The sequence below is a fragment of the Nyctibius grandis genome, chromosome Z, assembly GCF_013368605.1.
Source record: "Nyctibius grandis isolate bNycGra1 chromosome Z, bNycGra1.pri, whole genome shotgun sequence".
Lineage (NCBI taxonomy): Eukaryota > Metazoa > Chordata > Aves > Nyctibiiformes > Nyctibiidae > Nyctibius > Nyctibius grandis.
The window spans coordinates 97,261,249-97,285,816 of NC_090695.1; the positions used below are offsets into that span (position 1 = coordinate 97,261,249).

Here is a 24,568-nt window from a genome sequence, read left to right on the forward strand (position 1 = left end):
GCCTGGGGTCCAGGCACGCTCTACCACTGCTCTCACCCTGGAAGTCCACCTCCATCAGTCCTTCTGGCTGGTGGTCTCAGGGGGCTTCTTTTTGGAGTCAATAGAAGCACCCGGGGCTCCCGCAACCCTGTTCTTGAGGTGCTTGGACTGGGACAGTTTGGAGAGCGGGATGCCGAGGGGTGTCCTCATCTCCTCAGTTGTCTTCTGGCTTTCTGGCAGGGAGGTTAAGCATTTGCCTGATGCTCTGGGGTTGCTCGGTGAGAGGTGGCCGGGCTGCGTGGGCTTGCTGGGGCTGAAGGCTTTGCTCTGCCAGTAGGACCGGCTGCCTGCAACGGTCTTTTTGGGCTCAGCTCCGTCCCCTCTGTATTTGGTGGGCCCAGGGGCGTTCTCATGCGTCGGGGAGCAGGAGACCTCCTTGCCTTGTTCTCTGCCTGCGGGGTTCCTGGGCTGGTAACGGTAGATGTGTGTCCCCTGTTTGTTAAAGAGCAGAAAAAGAGATGAGCTACTGCTGCTGTGAGGATGCTGTTCCCCTGCATGGACATCCCCTCATGTGTCCATGCCATGGTGTTGGTCCTCACAGACAAGTCCCTCTGCCACTTGGTGTACTCCCTTGCCCAAACTTCTGAGACCAGTGGCGGCTCAAAATTGCTTCAAATCTTACCCATTGCTGCTTCTCTGATTTCTTGCTCTGGCAACGCACTGTCCTGCACATCGCAGCATCTCTGCAGCTGCTTCCCAAACAGCCCCAGCAGCCCACATGCTGTCTGGAGCCAAGTCGTGACTGCCTGGAGATTGAGGACCAAGGATGCTAGTGGCATCTCAATGCCTTCTCTCCAGCTGCAGCCTGAACACCCATCTTAATCATCTAAGTGCTCATTGCAGGCCCAAAGAGCATTCAGTCATCCAGACCCAACCTGTGGGATTAGGTGGCTACCGAGATTAGATGAAAGGATGGAGGGTTGGGAGAGGAGGTGGGATCAGGAGGCAACAGTGAGATGCAACACCACTGTGGGGGTGGCTCTGATTAGCTGCGTTGAGAGACACGTTTGGGTCGGGTCTAAGCACCATTAATCTTCATTCTGGACTGGGTAAGGCCTTAACACATGGCTGTGGTCACCAGATATTTATCTTCCTCTTTGGGCGTGTCTGCGCCGCAATCTGGAGGTGTGATTGCACCCCGTGCAGACGTACCCGGGCGCGATTGGATCTAGCAAGTGCAGGTGCTGATGGCAGGATGAGCCAGGGCTGGGAGGCTGTGGAGCCGGCTGCGCCGACCTGCCCTGCCTCTGCCGCGACCCCGCCGTGCCGCCAGCACTGCATCTCCACCGTGCTGGTGGCATCATTGCAGTGTTCAGTCATTTAGTCCGAATATCCCAATGGCCTCTCTGGTCCTCAGGCAGACACCTCCTGCTTAGACCAAGAGGGCTGCATTAAAGCAGTTTAACTTAGGTAATGCTAGATTGATTTAACTATATTGCTTAAAACCAGTGCTAAGGTCTGAGATGTCCTCAGGTGGGGAGGACTAAGGGTGATTTAGCTACTCTCCCTTCGAGGTCATCAAGTGCACATAGTGACTGAGCAGCGTGGTGGCTCCTGTGGCTCCTGACATGGTCTGGCTCTTGGGCAGAAGTTAAACCACAGCTTCCCCAAGCACCCCACCCCAGGAACTGGCACCTTGGTCCCGCTTGCCCACCATGGCATGAGCCAGTGCTTGCTCTGGAGCAGCCGAATCCTGCTGGGTGCTGAGCACTTCTCTGTAAGCCCTTGGGGAGAGTCTGGGCTCTTTTAAAGTCAGCATTTCCTATGGATGTTGCCTATTTAAGAGAGATTGCCTCAAAGCCAAAGGGCTGGCTGTATCCTGGGTGGACATGGCTTGGCCAGAGCTTTGAGGTGTGATGGTCTGAGCAGTGCAGGTGGTGGAGTTGTGGTAGGAGGAAGAGGCTGGACTTGGTGTCCATTTCATTGTGGGCACTCTTTGGGGAGGAGATTGAATAGAAGGGGCAAGAGGGGAGAGGATAGTGGTGGGGAATGGTTGATACTGGCAGGAGGACATGCTGCTGTGGTTGCACTGGGCTTTTGTGGTGCTATGGCATAACACCAACAAGAGAAACCCATCCTGTGGGCTGGGTACACCTCTACGCTGCGTTTGGGTCTGATGCCCAATGGCTCCAGTGTTTGGGGATGCTTGGGGTGCAGTTTGGCAAGGAGGAGATTGATGTGGAACAGGAGGTGTTGGTGGCTGCACAGCCACCCAGCCCGGCTCTCCCACAGGTCATTGTCCAGCGGTCGCTCTCTGCCAAGAGCCTGAGTCACGCCAAGGCCGGCTCCATCTTGGCCAGCTACCTGAAGATGCTGCCCTTGTTCGTGATCATCATGCCGGGGATGATCAGCAGGATCCTGTACCCAGGTAAGGGCCCCGCTGTGCGGACGTGGATAAGAAATGTGGACCCAGAATAAAAATGTTTGGTGGGGGTCGATGGTGATCCCCATCGAATTCGAGGTTTCTAGAGAGTTAATCATCAAGGATTGCTTTGGTTTGTTATTTTTACGTTGTGGGAGAAACTCTTCTCTGCACATTTCCATCAGCTGAGCGCTGGCTTTCCTAACCTTGATGGTTTGTTAATTATCCACCTTTCATCAAAGGGCCAGAACAAGTTATTGCAGGAACACCAACGTACCTGGCCACTCCGAGCAAGGTGGCACCTGGGACCTGGGTTACAGAGCATCAAAGGGCTCGGTGCTCCTCACCCTGCACGGCTCCGCAGGGAGCGAGGGGATATTTGATGTGCGAGGATTAAAACCCTGCTCTGAGCTCCGTGTCGCTGGCTGGGAAGCAAGAAGCAAGTGGACGCTGGGCTAGTAAATTTAATTCCCTGTAAATACAGATTAGATGCTCAGCTAGGGTAACCTCAGGTGGCCTTGGTGATTTCAGCTGATTATTTAGCCCTGGGGGTTTGAATGTCCTGAAAACAGCGGTTGGGGAGCTTTGAGAAACCAAAATGCTTGGTGGTGCACCAGGGGAGGTTCAGGTTGGACATTAGGAAGCATTTCTTCACAGAAGGAGTTATTAGGCATTGGAAGGGGCTGCCCAGGGAGGTGATGGAGTCACCATCCCTGGAGGGGTTTAAGAAAAGACTGGACATGGCGCTTAGTGCCCTGGTCTAGTTGCCATAGTGGTGTCAGGGCAATGGTTGGACTCGATGATCCCAGAGGGCTCTTCCAACCTGATTGATTCTGTGGTGCAAGAGGCTGCAGCGCTTGGGTGGAAATACGGGATTGACCCTGCGAACCCCCTGCCTGGATGGGTGATGCTCTGGCCACAGTGGGGATGCTGGTGTGCATCTCGTGGCATCGCGGCAGGGTTCTGGCGTGCACCCCATGGGGTGACGAGGTCTGGTGTCACTCGTGGATCAGCCACAAAGCTGCTGACTGCAGCGCTCGCCCACAGAGGTTGCCGTCCCTGTTTCTCCGCTGTCTTGCTCTGCCTAATTATGTGTCCGAGCGCTTGTACTTTGATGCTAATCACCTTTGCAAGGAGCTAGAAAACAAGCCTGAGAAGGACACGCCTGCACGCGCAGTCTGTCTCAGGCTGGGCATGATGCCACTGTTGATGGGCTGTGGGATGGAGCCCAGCGGCTCCAGGCACAGCCTTACTGGACTCCGTCCCACAGCCCAATGCCATGGGATAATCTTTAATTCCCCAAAACCTCCCCTTTCCCAGCTGTTCCCATTGCACCCCCAGACACCAAGAGCTGTGCCACGGCCACCACCTTCCCAAGCAGGAGCACCTCTTGGGTGACTCCTACCATCGCCACATGTAGGGCGTTATTCTTCCGTATGAGGAGTCTGATGTCAGCATCTAGGACGCGACACCAAAGCTAGGGATGACACCACGCCTTGGCTGAGCTGGCTGGATCACCTCCAGGTGTGCAACATTTGTAGGGTGGAGAAACATAGGGAAAGTTACAGCAAAAAGTCCTACCTGCGTGGCACTGCTGGGGTAGGAGCTGTTGCCATCCAGGATGGTGCGGGGCAGCATGCACCTAATCTCCACGGCGTTGCTCCTCCTCTTCATGATGTCCTCCATGCGGACGTGCTTCAGGGATGGGAGGCTCCCCAAGGGGCTGAGGAAGGTGCCCCGGCTGACGTGAGGGTCGCTGAGCTTCCTCTGAATGGGCAGGATCTCCCCGTTGTGGGTGACGTCCGAGTTGGTTCGCCGGAGCGGCCCGTAGCGATCCCTCACCTCAAAGTACTCGTCTGAGATGGAGGAGGCGTTGGAGCGGCGGTAGCTGTGGTCAGCAGAGCTGCTGGAGTAGCTCTCCTGGTCACTGAGAGTAATGTACTCCTCTTCCTCCTCCTCCTCCTCTTCTCCCAGCCCATTGTGGGCACAGGGAGGCCCTCTGTCCTCCTGTGGCTCCACTGCCGGCAGGTCTGGCTGGAGATGGCAGGTCTCCATTGAAGCTCCGTTGGGGTTCTCTTCTGGTTCCTGCTTCGCACCCCCGTGGTCTGCCGGTGGTGATTGTGTGTCACCCTCCGGGGCAGTGCTGCTGTCACAGGGTGTAATGACTTTGGTCACGAGGACACCAACGGGGACGGTCCTTGGCTTTGGAACCGGGTGCTTGATGTCCTCCAGTGTCTCCTCTGGTGGCTTCAAGCGATGGCCCAATGGTGAAGTGGCAAACATTCCTGCTTGCTTTGTTGTCCAGCTGGCACCTTCAATGGGGCTGGTAGTGGGGGCTACAGAAGCTTCCACGGGGGTCTGCAGAGTCTGTCTTTGGCAGGGGGACACCAGAGGTGGCTCTTGGTCTGAGTTTTTCTTGATCTCCATCTCCCTGTTCTTCAGCATCTGCCGGTGCTGGGCACTGGCCTGGGAGACGTCGCAGACTTTGATGCGGTTCATCTGCGAGAGCTTCACGTTCTTTATCTTGGGGTCAATAATGTTGATGTAGCCCAAGACTTCGCTCCCAGGCTCAGGGTCAGGCTCCACCCAGGTGGGCAGGTAGTCGAACATGTTGGCTTTCTCCAGGTTCAGGAGGCCGGGGTGGATGAGCAGGGAGAGGTCTGCCACGTCGCCGTGCCTGTCGCCTGCCTGGCCCTCAAGCAGGGCTTTGCCTTTGTTGTCTGTCTTCTGGTTTTTGTCCTGGTTCTCGGATGAAGTCTTGCTGATCTGGTCGGCGCTTTTGGCCTTCACTAGGGCGTATTTAGGGTTTATCAGCTTCTTCACCACGGCGTTGGCAGGGGTCACCGGCACGACGGAGGGCAGTGTTACAGGCTCGGGTTCAGGCTCTTCACCCATGGAGATGGACTTGAGGCTTACCCCCTTGGACATGAGGTAGAGCTCCTGGAACTGCTTGTCAAACGCCTCCACCACTTGGCCCGAGAGGACCGTGATGACGTTTCGATCCGTCCTCGCCGCGGACCAGGTGAAGCTGGAACAGAAACACATTGGCAACTCTCTGAGTGCTCGCTGGTAAATAACACGCCTCTCCCCAGCCCTGGCTTTCCCCGGGGGACTGGTGCTGGCAGGGACATGATCTCACTGTAAACAATAATAATAATGATATCGAAGTAATGGCTCTCATCCCAGATTAGAATCAAGGGTTGAAGTCTTGAGCACACTGGAACTTGAAGTAAAAATAAAAGGTATTTGCTGTGGGCCAGTTAGTTTTGCATTTTAGTGTTGACCACTTTTCCTTTCTCAGTTTGGGTTAGTTAAGAAAAGCGACTCGTAAGGGGATGTGTTAGTTGTTGGGGCCACAAAGTAGGAAATGCTTCAGTTCCATGTTTATGAAACTTGTCTTTTAGAGCTGAAAAGCTGACTGGGACTGGTCTATTTCTACCCAAGTAAGTTTTCATTTGGACAAATTGGAAAATACTTTGGGTAGGAAATGTCAGACTGGAAAAGTTGAGGTCAACATGAGAGCTAGGACTGGCTGCAGTTTGGTGCTTTTGTCCCTCCTTGTGCTCATCACATCCGTTGGCAGAAGCACATGGTGTGTCCCACCGCCTCTGAGAAGGTGTCCTAGACCCGGCTGTAGGGTGGTGGGGGACCCCTTGGATCCCACTCCTAATCTCAGGCTGGCCTTGCAAAATCATCTCCCAGTTTAGGAGGGAGGGAGCAAGTCTGGGGTGGCATCCTGAGGCCAGGCTGGGCAGGGACCAGGACTTGGACCACGTGGGTCCACATTGGTCCTTTGACCAACGCCTCCATGGGGTGGGCAAGAGGAGACGCCGCTGATTACCTGTAGGATCCACACATGGCCCGGTCCCCGTCCACAAACATGAACTTCTGGGCCAAAGCCCCTTTGAACTTGGTGGCCGAGCGTGTGAAAAACTCTGTCCCCCCCGTGCTCCGGACCCGCAGGTTCTGCAAAGCAAAGGCAGAGGCGTGAGCAGGAGCAAAGGGCTGGTCTTCAGAGAATCGTTCACCCTCCATCGGCACCTCTGTGGATGCTCCACAGCCCCTCTGAGGACTGGGAAATGTCTTTTCCCTTTGCTGTGCTCCTAAATCTGAGCATGGAGCCCTGTTTTTAACGGTGGGTGCGGAAAAATGAACAGTGGGGCAACAGCTTTTCACTCTTGGGAAGCAAAACCCGGGGACACGGGCCAAAAGGGCTCGTCCCACAGTGGGGATGAGGGTGTCCTCCCCGCAGGGAGCCTGGGCACGGAGGGGCAGCCTGGGCTCTGCAAAAAGTCATTTTATCTTCAGTCAGGCTCCAGCCTCCGTGCTTTTCTCTGGAGGGCACCGGTGCATTTTTGCAGCTGAGCAGATAGCATCTTGCACTGCAAATGGTCTCCCTTGGGTGGGGAGAAAATATTTTCTGATGAAAGCACCTGCATTCCTCCCGGTCCTGCTGGGATGTTGGTAATGCACCAGGTCGTGCCCTCCATGGTTAGGTTTTTTTGTCCAAAAAAGGGTATTTGTCCTCCCCACCAAAGGTATTTGTCCTCCCCACCTCCCACCTTTGTCCTCTGCTCCCCTCGGGTCTCCTCTCTCCCTGTAGACCATGTCATGGCACAGCCCTAAGCCTGGGTGCAAGCTGAGCTCGGGCACCCCCGGTCCCCGCTCCTGGCAGGAGGGACAGTGGTTCAACGCTGGTTTTAGCATGATGCGAGAGAAAAGCCTTTCCTGACTGGGTTTCCAGGGAAGTTTTACACACTGAGTGGAGAAGTTTGGGGTTTTTTTTGGTGCATTTGAGTTCTGTTTTTGTAGCGTTCGCCTTCTTGCCTGGTGTGGCTGGGGGGGAGCGGGGCTGAGCACCCCAGTGTCCGGCAGCGGGCAGCACTGGGGGTGCTGGGGGCTGGCTGGCGAGCAGGTTAGGGTGGCAATTCCCATCCCGTGTTGTCCCTACCCATTGAGGGGGGACGTGTGGTGCCCTGGGTACGTGTTGGCTGGCTGCTGGGTGTCACTTGCACCCGAGGCTGAGCCCTTTGCCCATCACCACCCCGGCTTGCGGCTCTCCCAGGGCGTCGATCCCTCCCGCTCGGAGCTGAACCTTTGCACAAAGGCATAAAAACAGCCGCGGGTTTTTCTCAGGTAACACCCAGGGGAATAACACTCCCCAGATGCAAGGTGCCGGTTACCTTCCCCTTCCTCCCCGCTCCCGGCGTATCGCTGCTGTTAGGTAAGATCTGTTTATTTAATCTCTCCCAGGCCGAGCGCGCAGTGAGCGAGCGCCCGGCGCGGTGGCCGCCTGCCGAGCCCGCCGCGGGGTGAATCACTCCCCAAACACTCCTCGTTGCTCAACGAAGCGCCCGCCTTGCCCAAGCCGGCTGGCTAATTGCGAAGCGCAGAAGGCACTGAGATAAACGTACGTTTCGTTAGCAGCTCCTGGCTTAACGAAGCAGCTCCCAGACGCTGCCCTAGTTTCCTCACAGCCTCCTGCCCTGCTGTGTCCCGTGCCAGAAAATCGGCTGCAATACGTGGCAAATCTCAACTTTGAGGCGTTTGCCGAGCTCTGCAGATGTTCTCCTGCTTTTCCAGTCCTGCCGCCGGGTTACTAAGGCATTAAAACACCAGCGTGCGTCAGCCCTGGCTTTTCTGGTCTCGGAGGAGAAGCAGTCTGCAGGATGCCAGACTCTCCGGGGAGTTTGGACGCGGGTAAAAGCTCAGCTGAGTCTGCTTTAATTGTCGTGAGCAGCAATTAAGCAGGGCCGGCGGGCTCGGTGGCTGGGGAAGGCGCGAGGCTCGGCCGGCCGGTGCTTTCGGCTCCCCAGGGTGGGGGTCCCTGAGCCCGCACTGCGTCCCAGCCCAGCATGAGGGTGTCGTGGCTCCTACTGAGGGTGTCGTGGCTCCTACGTGTTACTGCTCAGCTGGGGGTTCGCCCTCACCGTAAGCAAACCTGGCGAGCTTGCCCGGGCATGGGCCTCCCCTGCAGCCCTTTGGGTGACGTCAGACGCAGAAACATCGCTTTTCTGCCAAGCAACAGGCGAGGCTGAGCGACCTGGGGCTGTTGGGTGAGGTACAGCCAGGAGAGGGGTGTCTGCGAGCCCCGAGGTGGAGCCGCCGGGCTGCTCCGGCGTGTTTGCATCTGCTGCTGGTGATGGGAGTGTTGCACCCAGCAAAGAGCCTGGGACTCTCTCCTGTGGCTGGAGCAAGGGTCCCTGCTCCTGCTGGCCTCTTCTCCCAGGCAACTAGTGATAGGACAAGAGGACACAGCCTCAAGCTTCGCCAGGGGAGGGTCAGGTTGGCCATTAGGAAGCATTTCTTCTCAGCAAGGGTCATTAGCCATTGGAAGGGGCTGCCCAGGGAGGTGGTGGAGTCACCATCTCTGGAGGGGTTTAAGAAAAGCCTGGACATGGCACTTAGTGCCCTGGTCTAGTTGCCATGGTGGTGTCAGGGCAGTGGTTGGACTCGATGATCCCAGAGGGCTCTTCCAACCTGATTGATTCTGTGATTCTGTATGCTCTTGAGGATGATGTAACCCCCTGCCCTCTACTCTGCCCCTTCATCTTCCTCCACCTTTGCACGAGCACCGCGCAAGGTGATTTTCTCTGCGCTGCCTGAACGCGCAGGGATGTAGAAGGGGTTTGGGGCACTTTGGGCTGGGGATGAGCCCCTGTGCTGCGGGGCATCCTCTGTGCTGCTTTACCTTCCCCCATTTCAAACAGGATTCGTGCACTGGAGCAACATCATACACAGCCACCAGCACTGCTGGGACAGGGTGAACGTGGCATGTGCGGGCAGATCTGTCCTGCCAGTGTGTCACCCGGCGCGGGCGAGAGTGGTGAGGGCACCCCTGGCACTGCCGGGGCCACGGGCAGCGTGGGTGCCTCCCCGCTCCGCTCCCAGCCCTGTGCTGGGGCGGATGCTCCGGAAAAGGGGAAAATCGAGTTTTTTAATTCCAGCCTCTGACTTGCAGGAAAGCCCAAAAGCAAGAGAACCGGCCGGCGGTTGCTCCTGCTGGTCCTGCCCCTGGGGCATGGGGCTGGCGACAGCAGGAACCCAGCCCTGGCAGAGCATCCTTCCTCTCTGCCCCAGAGCCATCTCTGGCTGGGTACCAGCAGCCCCCCGGGCTTCCTGCTTCCAGCTTTTCTGGGTGGAAATCCACGGCCCCGTCTCTCAACTATTCCCCTCCATCCTGCTGCTCCTGGATTTGGGCGTCACCTTCAGCTTTGGCTACAGGAAAAATGGACTAAACTCATCCAGCACTGCCCACAGTTTGGTGGTTGTGATCCCCCCGAAGAAGGAGGGAGCAGGGCTGACAGCTCCAATCCTCTCCCTGCGCTGGAGGAGGTCACCCGGCCCCGGACCCTTTGGGCCATCCTTACCTTCAGGTGTCCGGCGTGCATATGGGCTCGCTCACACATCTGTAGGAAGTGCTTCACGTTGGTCTCATCCAAAATGATGTAGACTCCCACTTTCCTCTTGAAGCCCGCGTCCAGGAGGTCCTTGAAGATATCTACGTCGGTGAACATGTCCATGACCACCGCGATGACCTGGAGAGGGGAGAAGAGAGATGAGTCTGGGTAGCATGGCCAGGTAACAACCCCGAGGTGTAGCTGGTGCTGGGGCGAGAGCTGAAGCAACGTGGTCTCCCTCTCTCTAGGAAGTTGGGGTTTGGTGTGGGGGACCCCAGGCTCCGGCCACCCCCAGGGCAGAAAGCAGGAGCCCCCAGTCCCATACCTCTGTTGTCACTATGGGAGGTTTGGTCTGTGGTGGTGGCCTGTAGCATAATATACTTGTGAAAAATAGATTTCTGAGGGTGACTCTAACTTCCTTGCCTTTAACAAACATCATAAATTTCAAAGTCCAGTTTCTGGCTGGGAAGTTGGGTGTCCCTTTGCTGTCAGCACTGCCCGCGGCGCCATCGCGGGGAGCACCAGGAGGGGAAACCTGCGACGTAGTGATGTGTCCGTCTGTCCGAGTGCATGTTGCGTGGGCCCCCCACTGCCCCTGGGGATCTCGTGCACGCTTGTGGTGAGAGAAACTATAAAAAACAGCTAAAAGTGACTCTAAGCTTGGTAGAAATTATCTGGTCTCCCCTGAGGCGCGTTCAGGAGCTGCAATGACTTTCACTATCTTAAAAACCAGGCCTGGGTGTGAGCTGATGAGGTTGCTTGGAAGCAGCCACAAATCTGCAGCTCACGGCGCCTGTGACCGGCTGCTGTCCCAAGTCCGGGCTGCTGCTGGCAGCGATGTGGCTGGGTTCAAGGTCAGCTCTCCACCGTGAGGCTGGAGCAGAGCCCCGGCGCAGGCAGTGTTTGTGTCTCTCTCGGTCTTGCTGCCCAGCGTTTCTTCTTCTCTGTACTCGGCACTGGTGAGGCCGCACCTTGAATCCTGTGTCCAGTTGTGGGCCCCGCACTTCAAGAAAGATGTTGAGGTGTTGGAGTGAGTCCAGAGGAGGGCGACCAAGCTGGTGAAGGGTCTGGAGGGTCTGACCTACGAGGAACGGCTGAGGGAGCTGGGGGTGTTTAGCCTGGAGAAGAGGAGGCTCCGAGGTGACCTTAGTGCAGTCTACAACTACCTGAAGGGAGGTTGTAGTGAAGTGGGAGTCGGCCTCTTCTCCCAGGCAACCAGCGATAGGACAAGAGGACACAGCCTCAAGCTTTGCCAGGGGAGGTTCAGGTTGGCCATTAGGAAGCATTTCTTCTCAGCAAGGGTCATTAGCCATTGGAAGGGGGTGCCCAGGGAGGTGGTGGAGTCACCATCTCTGGAGGTGTTTAAGAAAAGACTGGCCATGGCACTTAGTGCCCTGGTCTAGTTGCCATGGTGGTGTCAGGGCAATGGTTGGACTCGATGATCCCAGAGGTCTCTTCCAGCCTCATTGATTCTGTGATTCCTCCGAGGCTCTATGAATGTGGGGCAGAGCCAGGACGATGGTGCCAGCGCCCCGTGCAGTGACAGTAGGGTTTGGCACATGGCAGCGTCACCGTTCTTCGCGAGCCGGACCTGCCGTTGTACCCTGGGTGTTTGCTGCCGGGCCGAGTCCCGTGTATGACAATAGGAAGATGCACCCACGCCACGTCCAGCCATGCTGGGATTTCACTGGGACGGCTGCCGAAGCACCAAAGGTCGCTCCACGCCCAGGGATTTTGCCTTGCTGGGGATGGCGTCACCCACGACACAACAGCGAGCGACAGCGGGGCAGCGCGAGACGTGCGGGCAGAGGGGCTGGAGGCAGCTGCCCACGGCTCAGCTGAGCATCCCTGTGCTATAGGAATGGGGCAGCGCAGCCCCACAGCCTCGTCTGCCTCCCCTCATCCCACATGGGTGACAACAGCCACGCAGGAAAGCGACTTGTCATCGGGGCACTTGCGTGTCATCGTCCCATGCTCGGAGACTTGTTGGTGCTCCCGTCTCTGCAGCTGTTTTAGAAGGTGCCCTGGGCTGGGGGGACCCGGGGGATGGCTCCGAGCCCTCACGCCTCTTGGCCCTTCACCCTTCCAGGAGGGCTCCGCTGGCTGCAGCACGTGGCCGAGCCGGGGAGGGCAGCGGCGTGGGAGCGTGCACGCCGTGGGGTGACGCAGGGAGAGCTCAGGGTGCCCCTCCCTCGGGGGGGAAGGGAGCGGGATGGTGCAGGGCGCTTGCACACTCAGGCACGTCCAGTCCGGGACTCTCAAAGCACCAAGCTGCCTTTTAATTAGTTTTGTGCCACAGGAGCTGGAGAGCTCTAATTAAGAAGAGGATTGTACGTTATGACACTGCTGGCTCTTCCTTTTCTGCAGGCGATGGGGTGAGGAGCGAGGCTGCGTGGGGAGCCCCAGCCCGATGCTGCCCCAACCTCCCCAAACCTGGCCACGCACGCTCGATTTTAACTGAATTCCCATTTATCTTCACCCGAGAGCCTCTCAACAGGCTTTGCCGTGAAAGGGTAAATCCTCACTCCCTCGTGCACCCGCTCGTGTGTTTTGCACGTCCTCATTGTCCTGGTGGGGAAACTGAGGCAGAAAACCGCGTGCCCGCATTGCAGGGGCTGCCCAGTGATGGCTGTGCTTGCCTTGCCAACGATGTAAAGTAGGACAGGTTCAAAGCTGCTCCTAAAGCTCAGGGCTTGGCTTTTCCATTCACAGCAAGTAATCGGGGAGGCGCTGTGCGGTCTGCCGCGAGTCCCGGGTGAGGGGCACATGAGCCAAGACAGCATCTCCCTGGCTCGAGGAGGTGGGTTTGGTGGCAGATGCTTTGCTCCCTTCTCTGACACCGATGCTCCCCACGGCTGTGGTCATGTCACTTTGCCTGTGCACCACATTTTCTCTGGAGGATGTTGAGGGTTTATAAAATGGGGATGAGAGTAGTACTGGCCTTCGTTTGGGGAGGAAAAGGGCATTTTCCCATTGCTGTCCCAGCACTCCCGAGGTCTTGGCTGGCTGCTGTGGCTCTGAGGATGGTAAAGTGCTTTGCAGGGACGTGGGCAGCGCACGGTGACATCCGCGGTCCCAAGCGCTGCTCACGCAGGGATGGCGAGCAGGAGCGTGCCGCAGGCAGTGGCCCAGGGCGGCTGGCTCGGGCCAGCCCGGCTCTCACCCGCTTGCCCACATTTTCAACCCGATTCCTCCTGCTTGGCTGGTGCATCCTGTCGCCGCTCAGCGCTTCTGCTTCCCTCCCCGCCGCGTCTTGCCTGCAGGACAGGCTTGGCCTCGGTTTGTCACCGAGATCTCACGCCCGTGTGCCAACGTGCTGCCCTGGCACAAATCGGGCTGGGAGAGCGAGGATGGTGCTGGCAGCGCTCCCAGTGCCGTGGCTGGCCGGGGACCACAGGGGTGAATCTGCTGCTGGGCTGCCCAGGCTTGAACCTCGGCTGGGACCACTTGGGTCTGTGCCAAACCCAGGTCCAGGGTTTAATCTGCAAAGACTGGAGGTCTGTCTGCTCTGGAGAAGTGAAATCTCGTGGGCTATTTACTTCACATCCCGGGGGATGGGAGTGTCTGGAGCAAACTGTCCCATCCTGCTCCTGGGAACGAGCTTGGCACCCTTGTCCCCGTCACCTCTACCAGGGCAGTGCTCGGTGTCAAGGAGGTCCTGGCAGCAGGAGAGCTGCACCTCTCCCCAAAGCCCCTTTGCCGCTGCGTCATCCCAGGAAGCTTTGCCACCCCTTTGCCATCCACCTGGAGGGTGAGGAGAAGACCAGCACCAAACCTCCAGCTGCTCCCAGTGTCCAAGGTGATGCTTTCCTGGAGCTGCCAAGATCCATCGGGCGCAGCAGACGTGCAGGTGCTGGGACCCAACGCCCCGAGGAGCGTCGAGCATCGCATCCCCTTGGACACCGGGCAAACGATGTTGGGGTCCTTCTGAACGGCTTTGGTGAGCACATAAACTGCAGGATCACGTTTTATAGAGGAAATTACAGCTCTCTCTTCGCTCACTCTGAATCATCAGATAATGACTTTTGGGGCACACCACGTGGGCATTTAATAAATTAGGCAGGCACCAAGGCACAATTAGAGGAAGCATGTTGGGATGAGGGAGAGGTGGGACAAGTAACATTAATAATTGCTCTCCCCTGTCGACCCTTTCATCCAGGAATGGCAGAAGGTTTTGTAAACAGTAATTAATAGGGCATCCCAACCTTTGCTTGGAAGTTGCTCTGGGTAATTGTATCACCACAATCCCAACCTGGAACCTCAAGTGCAGAGAGGAGGTCAGGCTCACTGCTGTCTCCTGTGGCTTTTGGCCAAGGTCGGTGTTTTCAGCCTGCTCTGGTTTCTGGTCAGATAGAGCCAAAATCTAGAGAAGAAGAGAGGAGGGAGATCTTCCTCCCTATCCATCCTGTGAGCTTTGCAGCCCGAGGGAATCCATGTCAAGGGAGAGACGGCCATGCCACGGCTGGACCTGGTGAAGGTCTCCAGGGTGAAGCCTGGTGGTGCACCACATCCCTGACCACCTCCGTTCGTTGGCCACAAAGACGAGGATTTCCTGTGAGAGCAGGGACGTGGCCGTGGGATCCTGCCTCTCTTCTCTCCCATTTATTCCCAGAAAGAGGAGGGGATCATTTGCATCCCCTGCTCTGGCTCGCCTGGGTTTGCGTCTCTACGAAGCAAAGCAGAAGCTCTGAACTCAGCAGTGTTTGGCCTTGCTCCTGCAAGCAAGTGCGTTCACCTGCACCATCAAAGGGGCCTCACGTCTCAGCTCTTGGCTTCCCCGCCCCAGCCCTGAGCTGCCGTGAGCCTACCTGGCGTCAGCATTGCTCATGTGGGCTCTGAACTTTCCTCGGCCAGGCTGTCAGGTGAACTTTGCTCTTCTGGCCACGAGACAGCAACCCGCGTGGCCGCGTTTGGTGTTCGGCATCTGAGAGCGCTTCAGACCAAGTGCCTGACAGCGGCTGGAGCAAGGGTCATCCTCTGGGATGCAATACTGAAGCTCTCCCAAGACTGTGCTCCTTCGCAGGCGGATGAAGAGCACTGCCATTGCCCGGTGGGATGGGACAATTCGGCAGGGATCTCTGCAGGGTGGCCCCAGGGACGCCGCAGGAAGGACAGGGCACATGGTCAGCCTATGTGACATCTGATGAGGTGGCAGCCGGACCATCCCTCTGTCACTCTCGCTTCCTCAGCCAAGCCCTTTCACCTCTGAGCTGCCATGAAGACCTTAAGCCTTGGCTGAGGTCTCTGGGTGTAGAGGGTGGTCTAGCCCAGCGTTCCCATGCTTAGGAGCGCCCACACCAGCCGTCACCTGGGCTCAGCTGCGTGATAGCAGGTTCAGCTGCAGTAACTGCGGTCCTTGTATACGGGGTGGGAGACCTCTGGAGGAACCCCACTTGTCAGACCCCATAACTCCTGCCTCCCCCCGCCCCTGCAGACTGCAGGTTTGAAGCACACACCCATCTCTACATTTCCTGGGGTGCCATAAGCTCCAAGCAGGCTCCTGCATGTTACCAGTGGTGCCACCATGTCTCATCCCACCATCAGGGACCACCTGGACCAGGAGGCAGAGCCCACCTCTGCTCATGGGGCATCAAGGTACCGGGTGACAAGTGCGGCGGCATCAACCACAGCCACGTCCCTGTGGCTTGGAGAGGCTCCAAGGAGAGGTGGGGATGGTGTAGGCAGCAGGGCCTGGCAGCTGCCTGACTCAACCTCCTGGCTCTGCTGCGCAGGAGGAGGGTGGTAGGATGACTCAGGAGATGCCGTTTGTGTGGGGGCAGGCGGGAAGCGGTGAGTAGGCAAAGGCAGGCAGGAGCTGCACGCCCGGGTCAGAGGCAGCCGGAAAGACCCGAAGATGAGACATTGCAGTGGAGGAGTTCTCCCATCCTCCATCCCATGGGACTTCAGCCCTCCCTTCCCTTTGCCCTCACTGCAAAGTCCTTCGGCGGGGAAAACGTCGCAGGTAAGGACAGGTCACCTCGACATCTGCAAGGTGACAGTGGCCAGAGTTGGCTCCCACCTGCAGTGGGGCAGCCCCGACCCCCCGCATCAGCCATACCCGTGAGCTGGCTGCCTCGGACGCGTTGGGAGATCAGTTTCCCTGCCTCATGCTCAGAGCCCCGACCCTCTTGTCCTGGAGAGGCTCCGGTGGCTGCGTGCCACCAGGCTTCTCTCTCTCCTGCCAGGAGCTGTGAACCCCAGCATCATCCCTGGCCCCAGCACGGGGGTCTCTGGAGCCAAGTGGACCTGACGCAGCCTAGCCTATCTCCCCCTGCTCCACAGCCACCCTGGCAGGGTCTCCCCGTCTTCCTGCTGGAGTGTCCCTGGCACTGGGATGCTCCTCCCTTGGATTTCTCGAGGGAGCAGATGCCCAGAGCTCAAAGGGCTTCAAAGCACCATGAGACTAACAGGTACTGACCCCTCCTGCGCTTCCCAGCTGGGCCTGGGTCACTGGGAAATACCAGCAACCTCTGCCCACCACCGCTGGCCTTCAACGCATGCCATCATCTCCCTCCTTCCCTGGTCCTCCTGCCCATGACAGCGGCCTGACCTCACTGTTCATGCACCCCAACTCCCTGCTCCTTGGTTTGATGCCACAGGGAGGACAAGTCTCAACCCAAATCACCCCCGCATCTTCCCAGCCTCATCTTGTGCACCAGCTTATCGTTTTCATCTTCCAGGCAGGATGAGGCCAGCTTGGAGCACCACAGCAATCTCAGGCCAAACTTGACCCTCGTATACGTCAGCGCCAGACCAGCGGCTTTGGCTGCTTTGCCCCAGGGCTGAGTTTGGCTCCTCGGGTTCCTGCGTGTTGCCACATGCAGTCACACAGGGCTCTGGCAGTAACGATCGCGGGGTGCCTGGGACTGTGGGCTCGCAGCTGGGAAGCACCTCAACCCTTTTTTCTCCCTGGTGGTTTTCCCCACAGCCCCATAGGGACCCTGGGGTTAACGATGCTGCTGTACAGATCAGGGGAAGGGTCATGTTGCTCCCAGGGAGCGTTGGACCAGGCTAACAGCATCTTCAGCAAAATCTGATCCCCCAAATATCGGTTACACTGAATGAACATGGAAAAACCCGAATGCTTGACCCCGATGCCTTTGCTTGGGCAGAGCTCCCCGCAGGACGGGGGTCGCCTGGCTGAGCAGGACTTTAGGATCTACCCTCGGCAGAAGAGCCATGGGCAAACCCTGCCCCGTCCCCGTGGCGCACCTCACCTTCTGAGCCTGGCAGATCATCTTCCGCACCACCTCCTTGATGTGCGCTTGCCCCTCGATGGGCGGCTGCATGTAAACGGTGGCGCGGGTGACCCCGCGGTAGGCAATGGTCTCGGGCCAGCCCAGGTCCAGCTGGGGGATGGAGCGGTCGGACCTCTGGGGCCAGTACTCCAGGGAGGGGGCCACGTCCTGCTCGTCCCCTTGGCTGTTGTGATCGCCATCGCTCTCCCCCGCGCTGCTGCCGTGACGTGGGATGTACTCGGAGCCAGGGTCGTACGTCTCCAACGTGTCCAGGATCTTCTTCAGCTCCAGCTCAGAGAGGAAGTCCCTGATGTTCTCCTTCTTCAGGACCTCATAGAAGGCGTCGGGGCCACGGGAGGCCAGTGCCTCCAGGGCCAGGCGTTGCTCCTCGCTGTAGAAGAACTCAGGCTTGGACTCGCTGGACCTCCAGTTGACGTGGCTGTCATCCAAGCACTGCACCTGGGAGAAAGCCATGGTGACCACGTGCGCCGGTACCCTCTCCGAAGGGAGCTCTGTGCGCCCAGCGAGCGCCGGATGCCAACAATAAATAAGGAATTAATTATTCCCCAGTCTTTAAATACGCGATTTGCTTCGCTTCGCCCTCCCCAGCTCAACGCACAGGTGGGGAAACGCGCCGCTCCCTTCTCCACCAGCTCCTGCCACGCTGGAGCTCTTCTCCGCCGCGGAGGAGGATTCAGTTCCTCGCTTGCGCCCGGCTCTGCGCGGCGAGAGGGCTCCGGGCAAGGAAATCCTGGAGCTTCCCACGGCCGGGGCTGTGTGACGGGGCAGAGACAGCCCTGGGTGCACGTGCACCGCCGGGAAGGTCCTCTACAGCCAGGTCCACGCTCTTCTCATCCTCCGCTCTTTCAAGACAATGATAATACCAGATAAAATGAAAAGTGGAAAACAAACGAACAAACAAACGGCTTGATGAAGGTCAGAGAAGAGCAGGATTTCACGGCCCAGTGGTGTCCCTGGTTGTGGCTCCTGGAGCAGCGGGTCAGCCGGCGGGATCCACGGCAGCGAAGGTCCCCGGCAGCCTCTGGCGCATCGCCCTGGCAGGTCGGTTATTCGTGCTCCTGCCAGCGCGCAGTGCCGGGGCCGGACAGGTAACAGCAAGAAGTGAAAAGAGGAAAAGCAAAAGGGTGATTCATGGCTCCTCCCTGCCCCACCTGCAGTCACATGCCCCTTCACGCATTCCCAGCCCTGCCTGCACCTTAACTCTTTCCGCTGGTGCCGTCCTCACGCCTCTGCCCTGGCCCTGGGGTCGGTGCGGGAGGTCGGTGGGCGGCTGGGGAGGGGTTTGGGTGGTGGTCTTAAAAAAAAAAAGTGTCTCTCCCCTGAGATCTCCCCCTTTTTCTGACTCATAAGGCAATGTTTTCCAGGAAAGCGGCTCTGCCTCATGGTTAACCCCTCCTGCGCCGAGCGCAAGGACCCCAGGGCTAGTGCAGGAGCTCGGAGCCCAGGTGGGTCCCGGAGGGCAGCACCGGGTCAGAGCTGCCATAATGGTTCACAGCTGCACTGGAGGAGGTTTAGCCTGGACATTAGGGAGCATTTCTTTACCAAGAGGGTGGTCAAACACTGGAAGAGGCTTCCTAGAGCGGTGGTCGACGCCCCAACCCTGACAGTGTTTAAGAGGCATTTGGACAATGCCCTTAATAACATGCTTTAACTTTTTGTCAGCCCTGAAGTGGTCAGGCAGTGGGACTAGATGGTCGTTGTAGGTCCCTTCCAGCTGAAAATATTCTCTTTTTTTCTCCTCTCTTTTTTTCTCCTCTCTTTTTTCTCCTCTCTTTTTTCTCCTCTCTTTTTTTCTCCTCTCTTTTTTTCTCCTCTCTTTTTTTCTCCTCTCTTTTTTTCTCCTCTCTTTTTTTCTCCTCTCCTTTTTCTCCTCTCCTTTTTCTCCTCTCCTTTTTCTCCTCTCCTTTTTCTCCTCTCCTTTTTCTCCTCTCCTTTTTCTCCTCTCCTTTTTCTCCTCTCCTTTTTCTCCTCTCCTTTTTCTCCTCTCCTTTTTCTCCTCTCCTTTTTCTCCTCTCCTTTTTCTCCTCTCCTTTTTCTCCTCTCCTTTCTTTTCTCCTCTCCTTTCCTTTCTTCTCTCCTATTTCTGTTCTCTCCTATTCTATCCCATTTCCATTCCTATCCCATTTCCATTCCCATTCCATTCTATTCTAAACCCTCCCTTGCTTTGTCACGAGCTTTGCAGCAGGGACACGGTCACGGCGCTTGACCTTGCTATGGCAGACTGCATTAATAACTGGGACATGGGCAAAAAACCACCACCCTGGATCCATCTGTTGGTGCTCACAAGCCAGAAACACGGAGCTTTCTACTTGGGAACTCAGGTAAAGATGAATTTCAAGAATCGGGGTCAGATTCTTGCACCGATGCAAAAAAAAGGGAAGTGCCAGGGGCTGCGTCTCGCTCCCTCGCGCTGGAGCAGCTCGTCTGGATTCGCAGCCGTGTAAATGAGAGCCCTGCTTGAGTCAGGCTCCCAAGGCGAAGCCACCCGTCTGCCCAGGCCCTCGGCCATCAAAGCGCTCCTCACTGCAGCCACGGTGGCCACGCGGCATCCCGGCTGCCCTGTCCCCGCTTGGGGCTCGCGGTGTGGTGAAGCACCGAGCCCAGGGACGGTTTGGGAGGAAAAATGAGTCAGAAACGTGCAGAAAGGGGAGAAACTCCAGCGGGGCTTTCTCGGAGCTGGGCTGTGGCAGGCTGAGCTGATCCCTGCTCGGCTTTGAGTTACAGTAAGGGGCTGCTGAGGGGAAATGGGGGTTGGAGTAAAAGGGTTTAGGCGAGTGCTTGGGAAAGGCTGGCAAAATCAACCCCCCCTGCCCGTCCCCGGTGCGAAATCGTGCGCTGGGTTGTGCCCAGCCCTGGTCTGTGGTGTGCAGGAGGGGGCAATGGGGACAGGGGACGTGGGGATGTGACAGCTGTGTGTCAGGATGAGGACACAAGGAGGAGGGGAGCGTTCGGCTCCCACCAAACGTTGGCTCAGGAGGTGTTTCAGATGGAGCTGATGGTTTGATGGAAAGGCTGCACCGACCCCGTGGGGATGTCGTGGTGGTGGGACGTCACCTCTGCGCTGTGATCTGGGCTGTGAGGGGTGCAGCGGAGACCGAGGATGCTGGAGGCAAAAACCTGGGTGTTTTGGGTGAAATCCCAGCCCTGGTGAGCGAGCGGTGGTGACCCCTTCACTGGTGGAGTGGCACCTGGGACACCAAATGTCCCAGAGCCCCATGGAGCATCGCCTGAGCTCTGTGTGGGGCAAAGACGACTGGGTACCCCGTCCCCCCTTTTGTCTTCGCCCCACACAGTGAATTCAGCGCTGAATTTTGTGCAGCCCCAGCGCAGGGAAGGAGCCGGCAGCTCCTTTGTAACCCCCTGCCTGCTCGCAGGGACAGGCCACCCCTGGCTGACCCAGCCGGACAGGCAGCACCCAGCACAGGCACCGGGGCTGGCTCCTCCCAGCTGCAGAGGGAAGCATTAATTACAAGCTGCTAATTAATTTCCCATCTCTAGCAGAGGGCCTAATGACAAAGCAAGGCAGCGGGGTACGACGCTGGACTCTGCTCCCGGCTCGGGGGTGCCGGCCGCCCCGCCAGGCTCGGCTCCCACCGCCTGCACGCTCCCAGGTCCCACCGAGGGGTTCGATGGCAGAGCTGAGCCCTGGGGTGGGTGTTTCGGCTGGGCTGTAACACCCAGACACTGCTTTGCCCTCTGGAGCATCTTCCACCCGCTGGCCATTTGCATGGAGCCGTGCATAACGTGGTGTTTTAGAGAGGGGGAAACTGAGGCACAGAGCGGTGACGGCAGCTTTACTCACAGCTGCTGGAGGACAGAGTCACCGGAGCCTCGGCGCTGACTCTAACCCCGGGGAAAGGTGGCCCAGGCTGGGATGTTTTAGCATCCCTGGGATGTGCTGAGCGTTGCACGTGGTCTGCTGCGTCGCACTCCCATCGCGGCCCCATCACACCCCATCACACTCCTTTACTGAAAGCCCCAAGGGGTTCCCAGCTGGTGTTTGCCTTCCCCAGCTGCTGCTGCTGGGGAAAGGCCAAGGGCTGCACCCCATTTCGGTGGGGGTCATTGCACATGAGGACCAGGATGATGCTCCCAGCCGTGCGTGGGGCTCACCCATGCTGCTCCCTGTGCTCCTCGGTGCAAGGATACAGCCCAGAGCCAGGCAGCCCATCCATAGTTATGCCTGACGTTAATTTCCATCCATTTCAATATTTAATGAGCGCAACCACTAAAAAAAAGGGTTCAGCGCATCCCATGTGGGATGTGCTCCCTGCTTCTCTCCCCGGTCCCCTGCCAAGGTCTGGGCACCGTGGCCGCAGCGAGGGGCCAATATCCAGCCTGATGGGAGGGGGTGCTGGGGGAGAGGGGAGGTGTTGGGCTGGTCCCTGCCCTTTGAGGCATCCCAGCGTGTCATCTGCCTCTGTCCCCCAGACGCCGTGGCCTGCGTGGACCCCGAGGAGTGCGCCCGCGTGTGTGGGGCCGCCGTGGGCTGCTCCAACATCGCCTACCCCAAGCTGGTGGTTGAGCTGATGCCCAGCGGTAGGTGGGTGGGAGAAGGCACCTCCATCTCTTCCAGGCTTTGCTGCACCCTGGGGCTGCCCGTTCACCCCAGTGCTGCTTGGGTGTCGGGGGGGGGGGGGACACACCCCATGGCCGGTCTGGGTGGGCTCCTGCGTGGGATGGCCCTTGCAGACCCTCCCCGGGTGACTCTGGCAAGGCCAGGGGATACAGGTGACCCTGGGAGTCCCAGCGCCCCAGTGTGTCCCCAAACCCTGTCCCTGACCCAGGGGGAGACCCCAGTGTGTTTCTGAGGAGGCAGAGGCATTACCCTTGGGCTGCCCTGTCCCGTCTCATCCCATCCCATCCCACCACCCCCAGCCCGGCCGCTCCCTGACGGTCCCTCTCTTCCCCAGGGCTGCGGGGTCTGATGATCGCAGTGATGATGGCCGCTCTCATGTCATCCCTGACCTCCATCTTCAACAGCAGCAGCACCCTCTTCACCATGGACATCTGGAGGAAGCTGAGGGCGGGGGCTGGCGAGCGAGAGCTGCTCTTGGTGGGCAGGTAGGGACGAGGGGTTTCGGGGTCTGAGGAGACCGGCGGGGCGGGCTGGCCCTCTGTGATCTGCCATCGGTGCCTGGGAGCCCACAAAGTCCCTTCCCCTGAGGAAAGGGAAACATCCCTTGGATTACTTCATGTATGAAAGCGCTGGAAAGGCAGACGGGGCGTTGGGGGCGTTTGGAGGGGCAAAGCCTCTCCCTCGTCGCCTCCAGCCCGTTCCCCGGGGCGGTGGGTGGCTGTTCCCACTGAGGTCACGGGTGAAGAGCACGGGGGACCTTCGCTGGGTGGCCAACGGCAGTGCCGCCCGCACATGCCCCGGCTGCTCCCGGGGACGGCGGGGAACCTGCTGCGGTGCCACGCTCGGGGCGGCCGAGTCAGCGCTGGGCCGTGCCCCGGGCGGTGCTGGGGTGCGCGGGGCAGACAATGACAAGGAGGGAATCTGGGTCAGGGCTTTGGCTGGGCTGTGCTGGGCCTTGGGGAGGGCTGGCTGGTCCGGCGGCTCCGGGAACTGCCATCTCTTGGCCATCCTCCATGCCCAGAGGGTGGGAAGGGGATGGGCAGCGATCCCGGGGAGCCGCGGTCCCGCACGGCTGCCCCGTGGGAACTGGGGTGCGTGTCTGGGGGCCTGCCTCGCCCCTCCCTGGCACGGGCTTCGGTGCCGGTGGCGAGGGGTGTAATAACACCAGAGAGCTTTCCCGGGGATGGTTAATGAGTGTTTGCGAAGGGCTTTGCCCGCCCGGGGTGGGAGCCGCTGCTGCAGTCGATCCCGGGCGGTGTGTGGGAGCGGGGTGCTGCGAGCCGCCGCCATACGGCCCCACGGGAATATAAAATGATAAACGTTCTGGAGATGACAAAAAACCTGTTTAAGCCGAAAGTTCGAGGTTTTTCTTCCTGCCAGCACAGGGAAACGTGGCTCAGGGTTGCTTCTGAGCAGCCCTTGGGGGGTCTCAGCCACCCCCAGGATGCCCCATCTGGCTCAGCACCGGGAGGGAAGGGATTTGCTTGTGGGAGCAGAGGGAGCTCCTGGTTCCTGGACCTGGGGGTTTGAGCTCCCGCCTGGCTGGAAACCCCACTGGTGCCTGCTCTGTGCCGAGGCGATGGCGCGGTGGTGAGACCCCCCCCGATCCCCCCGAGCTCCAGCCCTGCCTGGATCCTCACCCGTGGAGGCACCCCCAGCTCACCGCCGCGCTCAGACACTCCTCCACCTTTCCCGTGACCTTTTAGCATCGTCTGTGACTTAAAGCTGTTCCAAACATGGGGTTTTCCTCCTACCCCTTGGGTCAGGGCGTGTGTTCTGTGCCCAAGCTCTTCCTCTTTCCAGCACCAGGCAGGGGGGACTCCATCTAGCCACGCTTTCATGGCTTTTATTTTATTTTATTTTATTTTTTTCCTACTTCTGCTTTTCGAGAGGAGCAGATGGAGATGTAGGTAATTCTGCGGAGCTGTAAATAAGCTGGGCTGAGCTATAAATACAGCGGCTTTCGGGCCGTGTCCTGCCCAGCCTGCCTGCTCAGACTGGGCCCAAAAACCTGGGATCTGGCCAACGCCTCTTGCTTCGGAGGAGGGTGATGCCACAGGGTGCAGCTGGGCTTTGGGTGCCGATGGGGACGGGGTGGTGTGGGGGGGACAGATGCACCCCTCCGTCGCAGCCTGGCCGGGGGCAGCTCAGCCCATGTCCCTGGCTCTCAGCTGGATGCTTTGGACGGACACGAGGGTGCCAAGATCATCACCCCAATCTGGCCAGAGCACCCAGCCTCGGTGGCTGGGAGCTTTCCATAGCAAAAGTGCCCGTTGCCTGGTGTTCCCCCATGGTGGGGTCCAACTTAGCAGCCTCCGGGGCTGGGCAGGGGCATGGGGAGCGCTCGCCCACCCGGGATGGAGCCAGCACTGACATAATTAAGCATCATCTGAGACCCCGGGGGTGTCACCCAGCGACGAGCATCATCCCACCGACCCTCTGGCGTCCCCCGGCCAGCTCTTCTGCACTGGCACTGAGACCCAACCCCTGACCCCGGGGACCCTGTGATGCCACGGGTGCGAGGAGGTGCGGGTGGCACAGGAACGTCACCCCGCACCGCATCGCTGCCACTCGCAGGGTGGTCACGGTGGTGCTGGTGGCCCTCAGCGTGGTCTGGATCCCCATCCTGCAGAGCTCCAGCGGGGGCCAGCTCTACGTCTACATCCAGGCTGTCACCAGCTACCTGGCTCCTCCCGTCACCGCCGTCTTCATCCTGGCTGTCTTCTGGCCCCGAGCTAATGAGCAGGTACACGTCCGGGGTGGCCCTGGGGATGGCTTGGGGACATGGGTGGTGCCAACGCTCCCACTCCCAGGGACCCTGTGGGGCTCGGGGGTCTGGAGGAGGAAAGGGGGAGGCTGGGGAGAGGAACCGAGCCTGGCTGGTGTTTCCCTGGGGGAGCTGGTGGGTGGCTGGTGTGAGGAGGAGGAG

General features: G+C 58.7%; 2 protein-coding genes across 4 annotated transcripts in view; one reads left to right on the top strand and one right to left on the bottom strand.

Annotated features, from left to right (window-relative positions):
* SLC5A10 (solute carrier family 5 member 10) overlaps window positions 1-24,568 on the top strand; it is a 39,002-nt gene that overhangs the window by 13,426 nt on the left and 1,008 nt on the right. For 2 of the 3 annotated variants that reach the window (XM_068422168.1, XM_068422170.1), the window contains 4 exons: window positions 2,272-2,407; window positions 21,492-21,599; window positions 21,974-22,124; window positions 24,217-24,385. In XM_068422168.1, coding sequence (XP_068278269.1) covers window positions 2,272-2,407; window positions 21,492-21,599; window positions 21,974-22,124; window positions 24,217-24,385 — 564 coding nt within the window. The remainder of the gene's footprint in view (window positions 1-2,271; window positions 2,408-21,491; window positions 21,600-21,973; window positions 22,125-24,216; window positions 24,386-24,568) is intronic. The other variant, XM_068422169.1, reaches the window with a different exon arrangement.
* On the bottom strand, window positions 55-17,513 carry FAM83G (family with sequence similarity 83 member G). The gene is made up of 5 exons (XM_068422167.1): window positions 17,019-17,513; window positions 9,772-9,939; window positions 6,243-6,367; window positions 3,983-5,429; window positions 55-471 (listed from the first exon to the last, which is right to left on the bottom strand). The coding sequence occupies exons 1-5, from the start codon at window positions 17,511-17,513 to the stop codon at window positions 55-57; spliced, it is 2,652 nt and encodes an 883-aa protein (XP_068278268.1).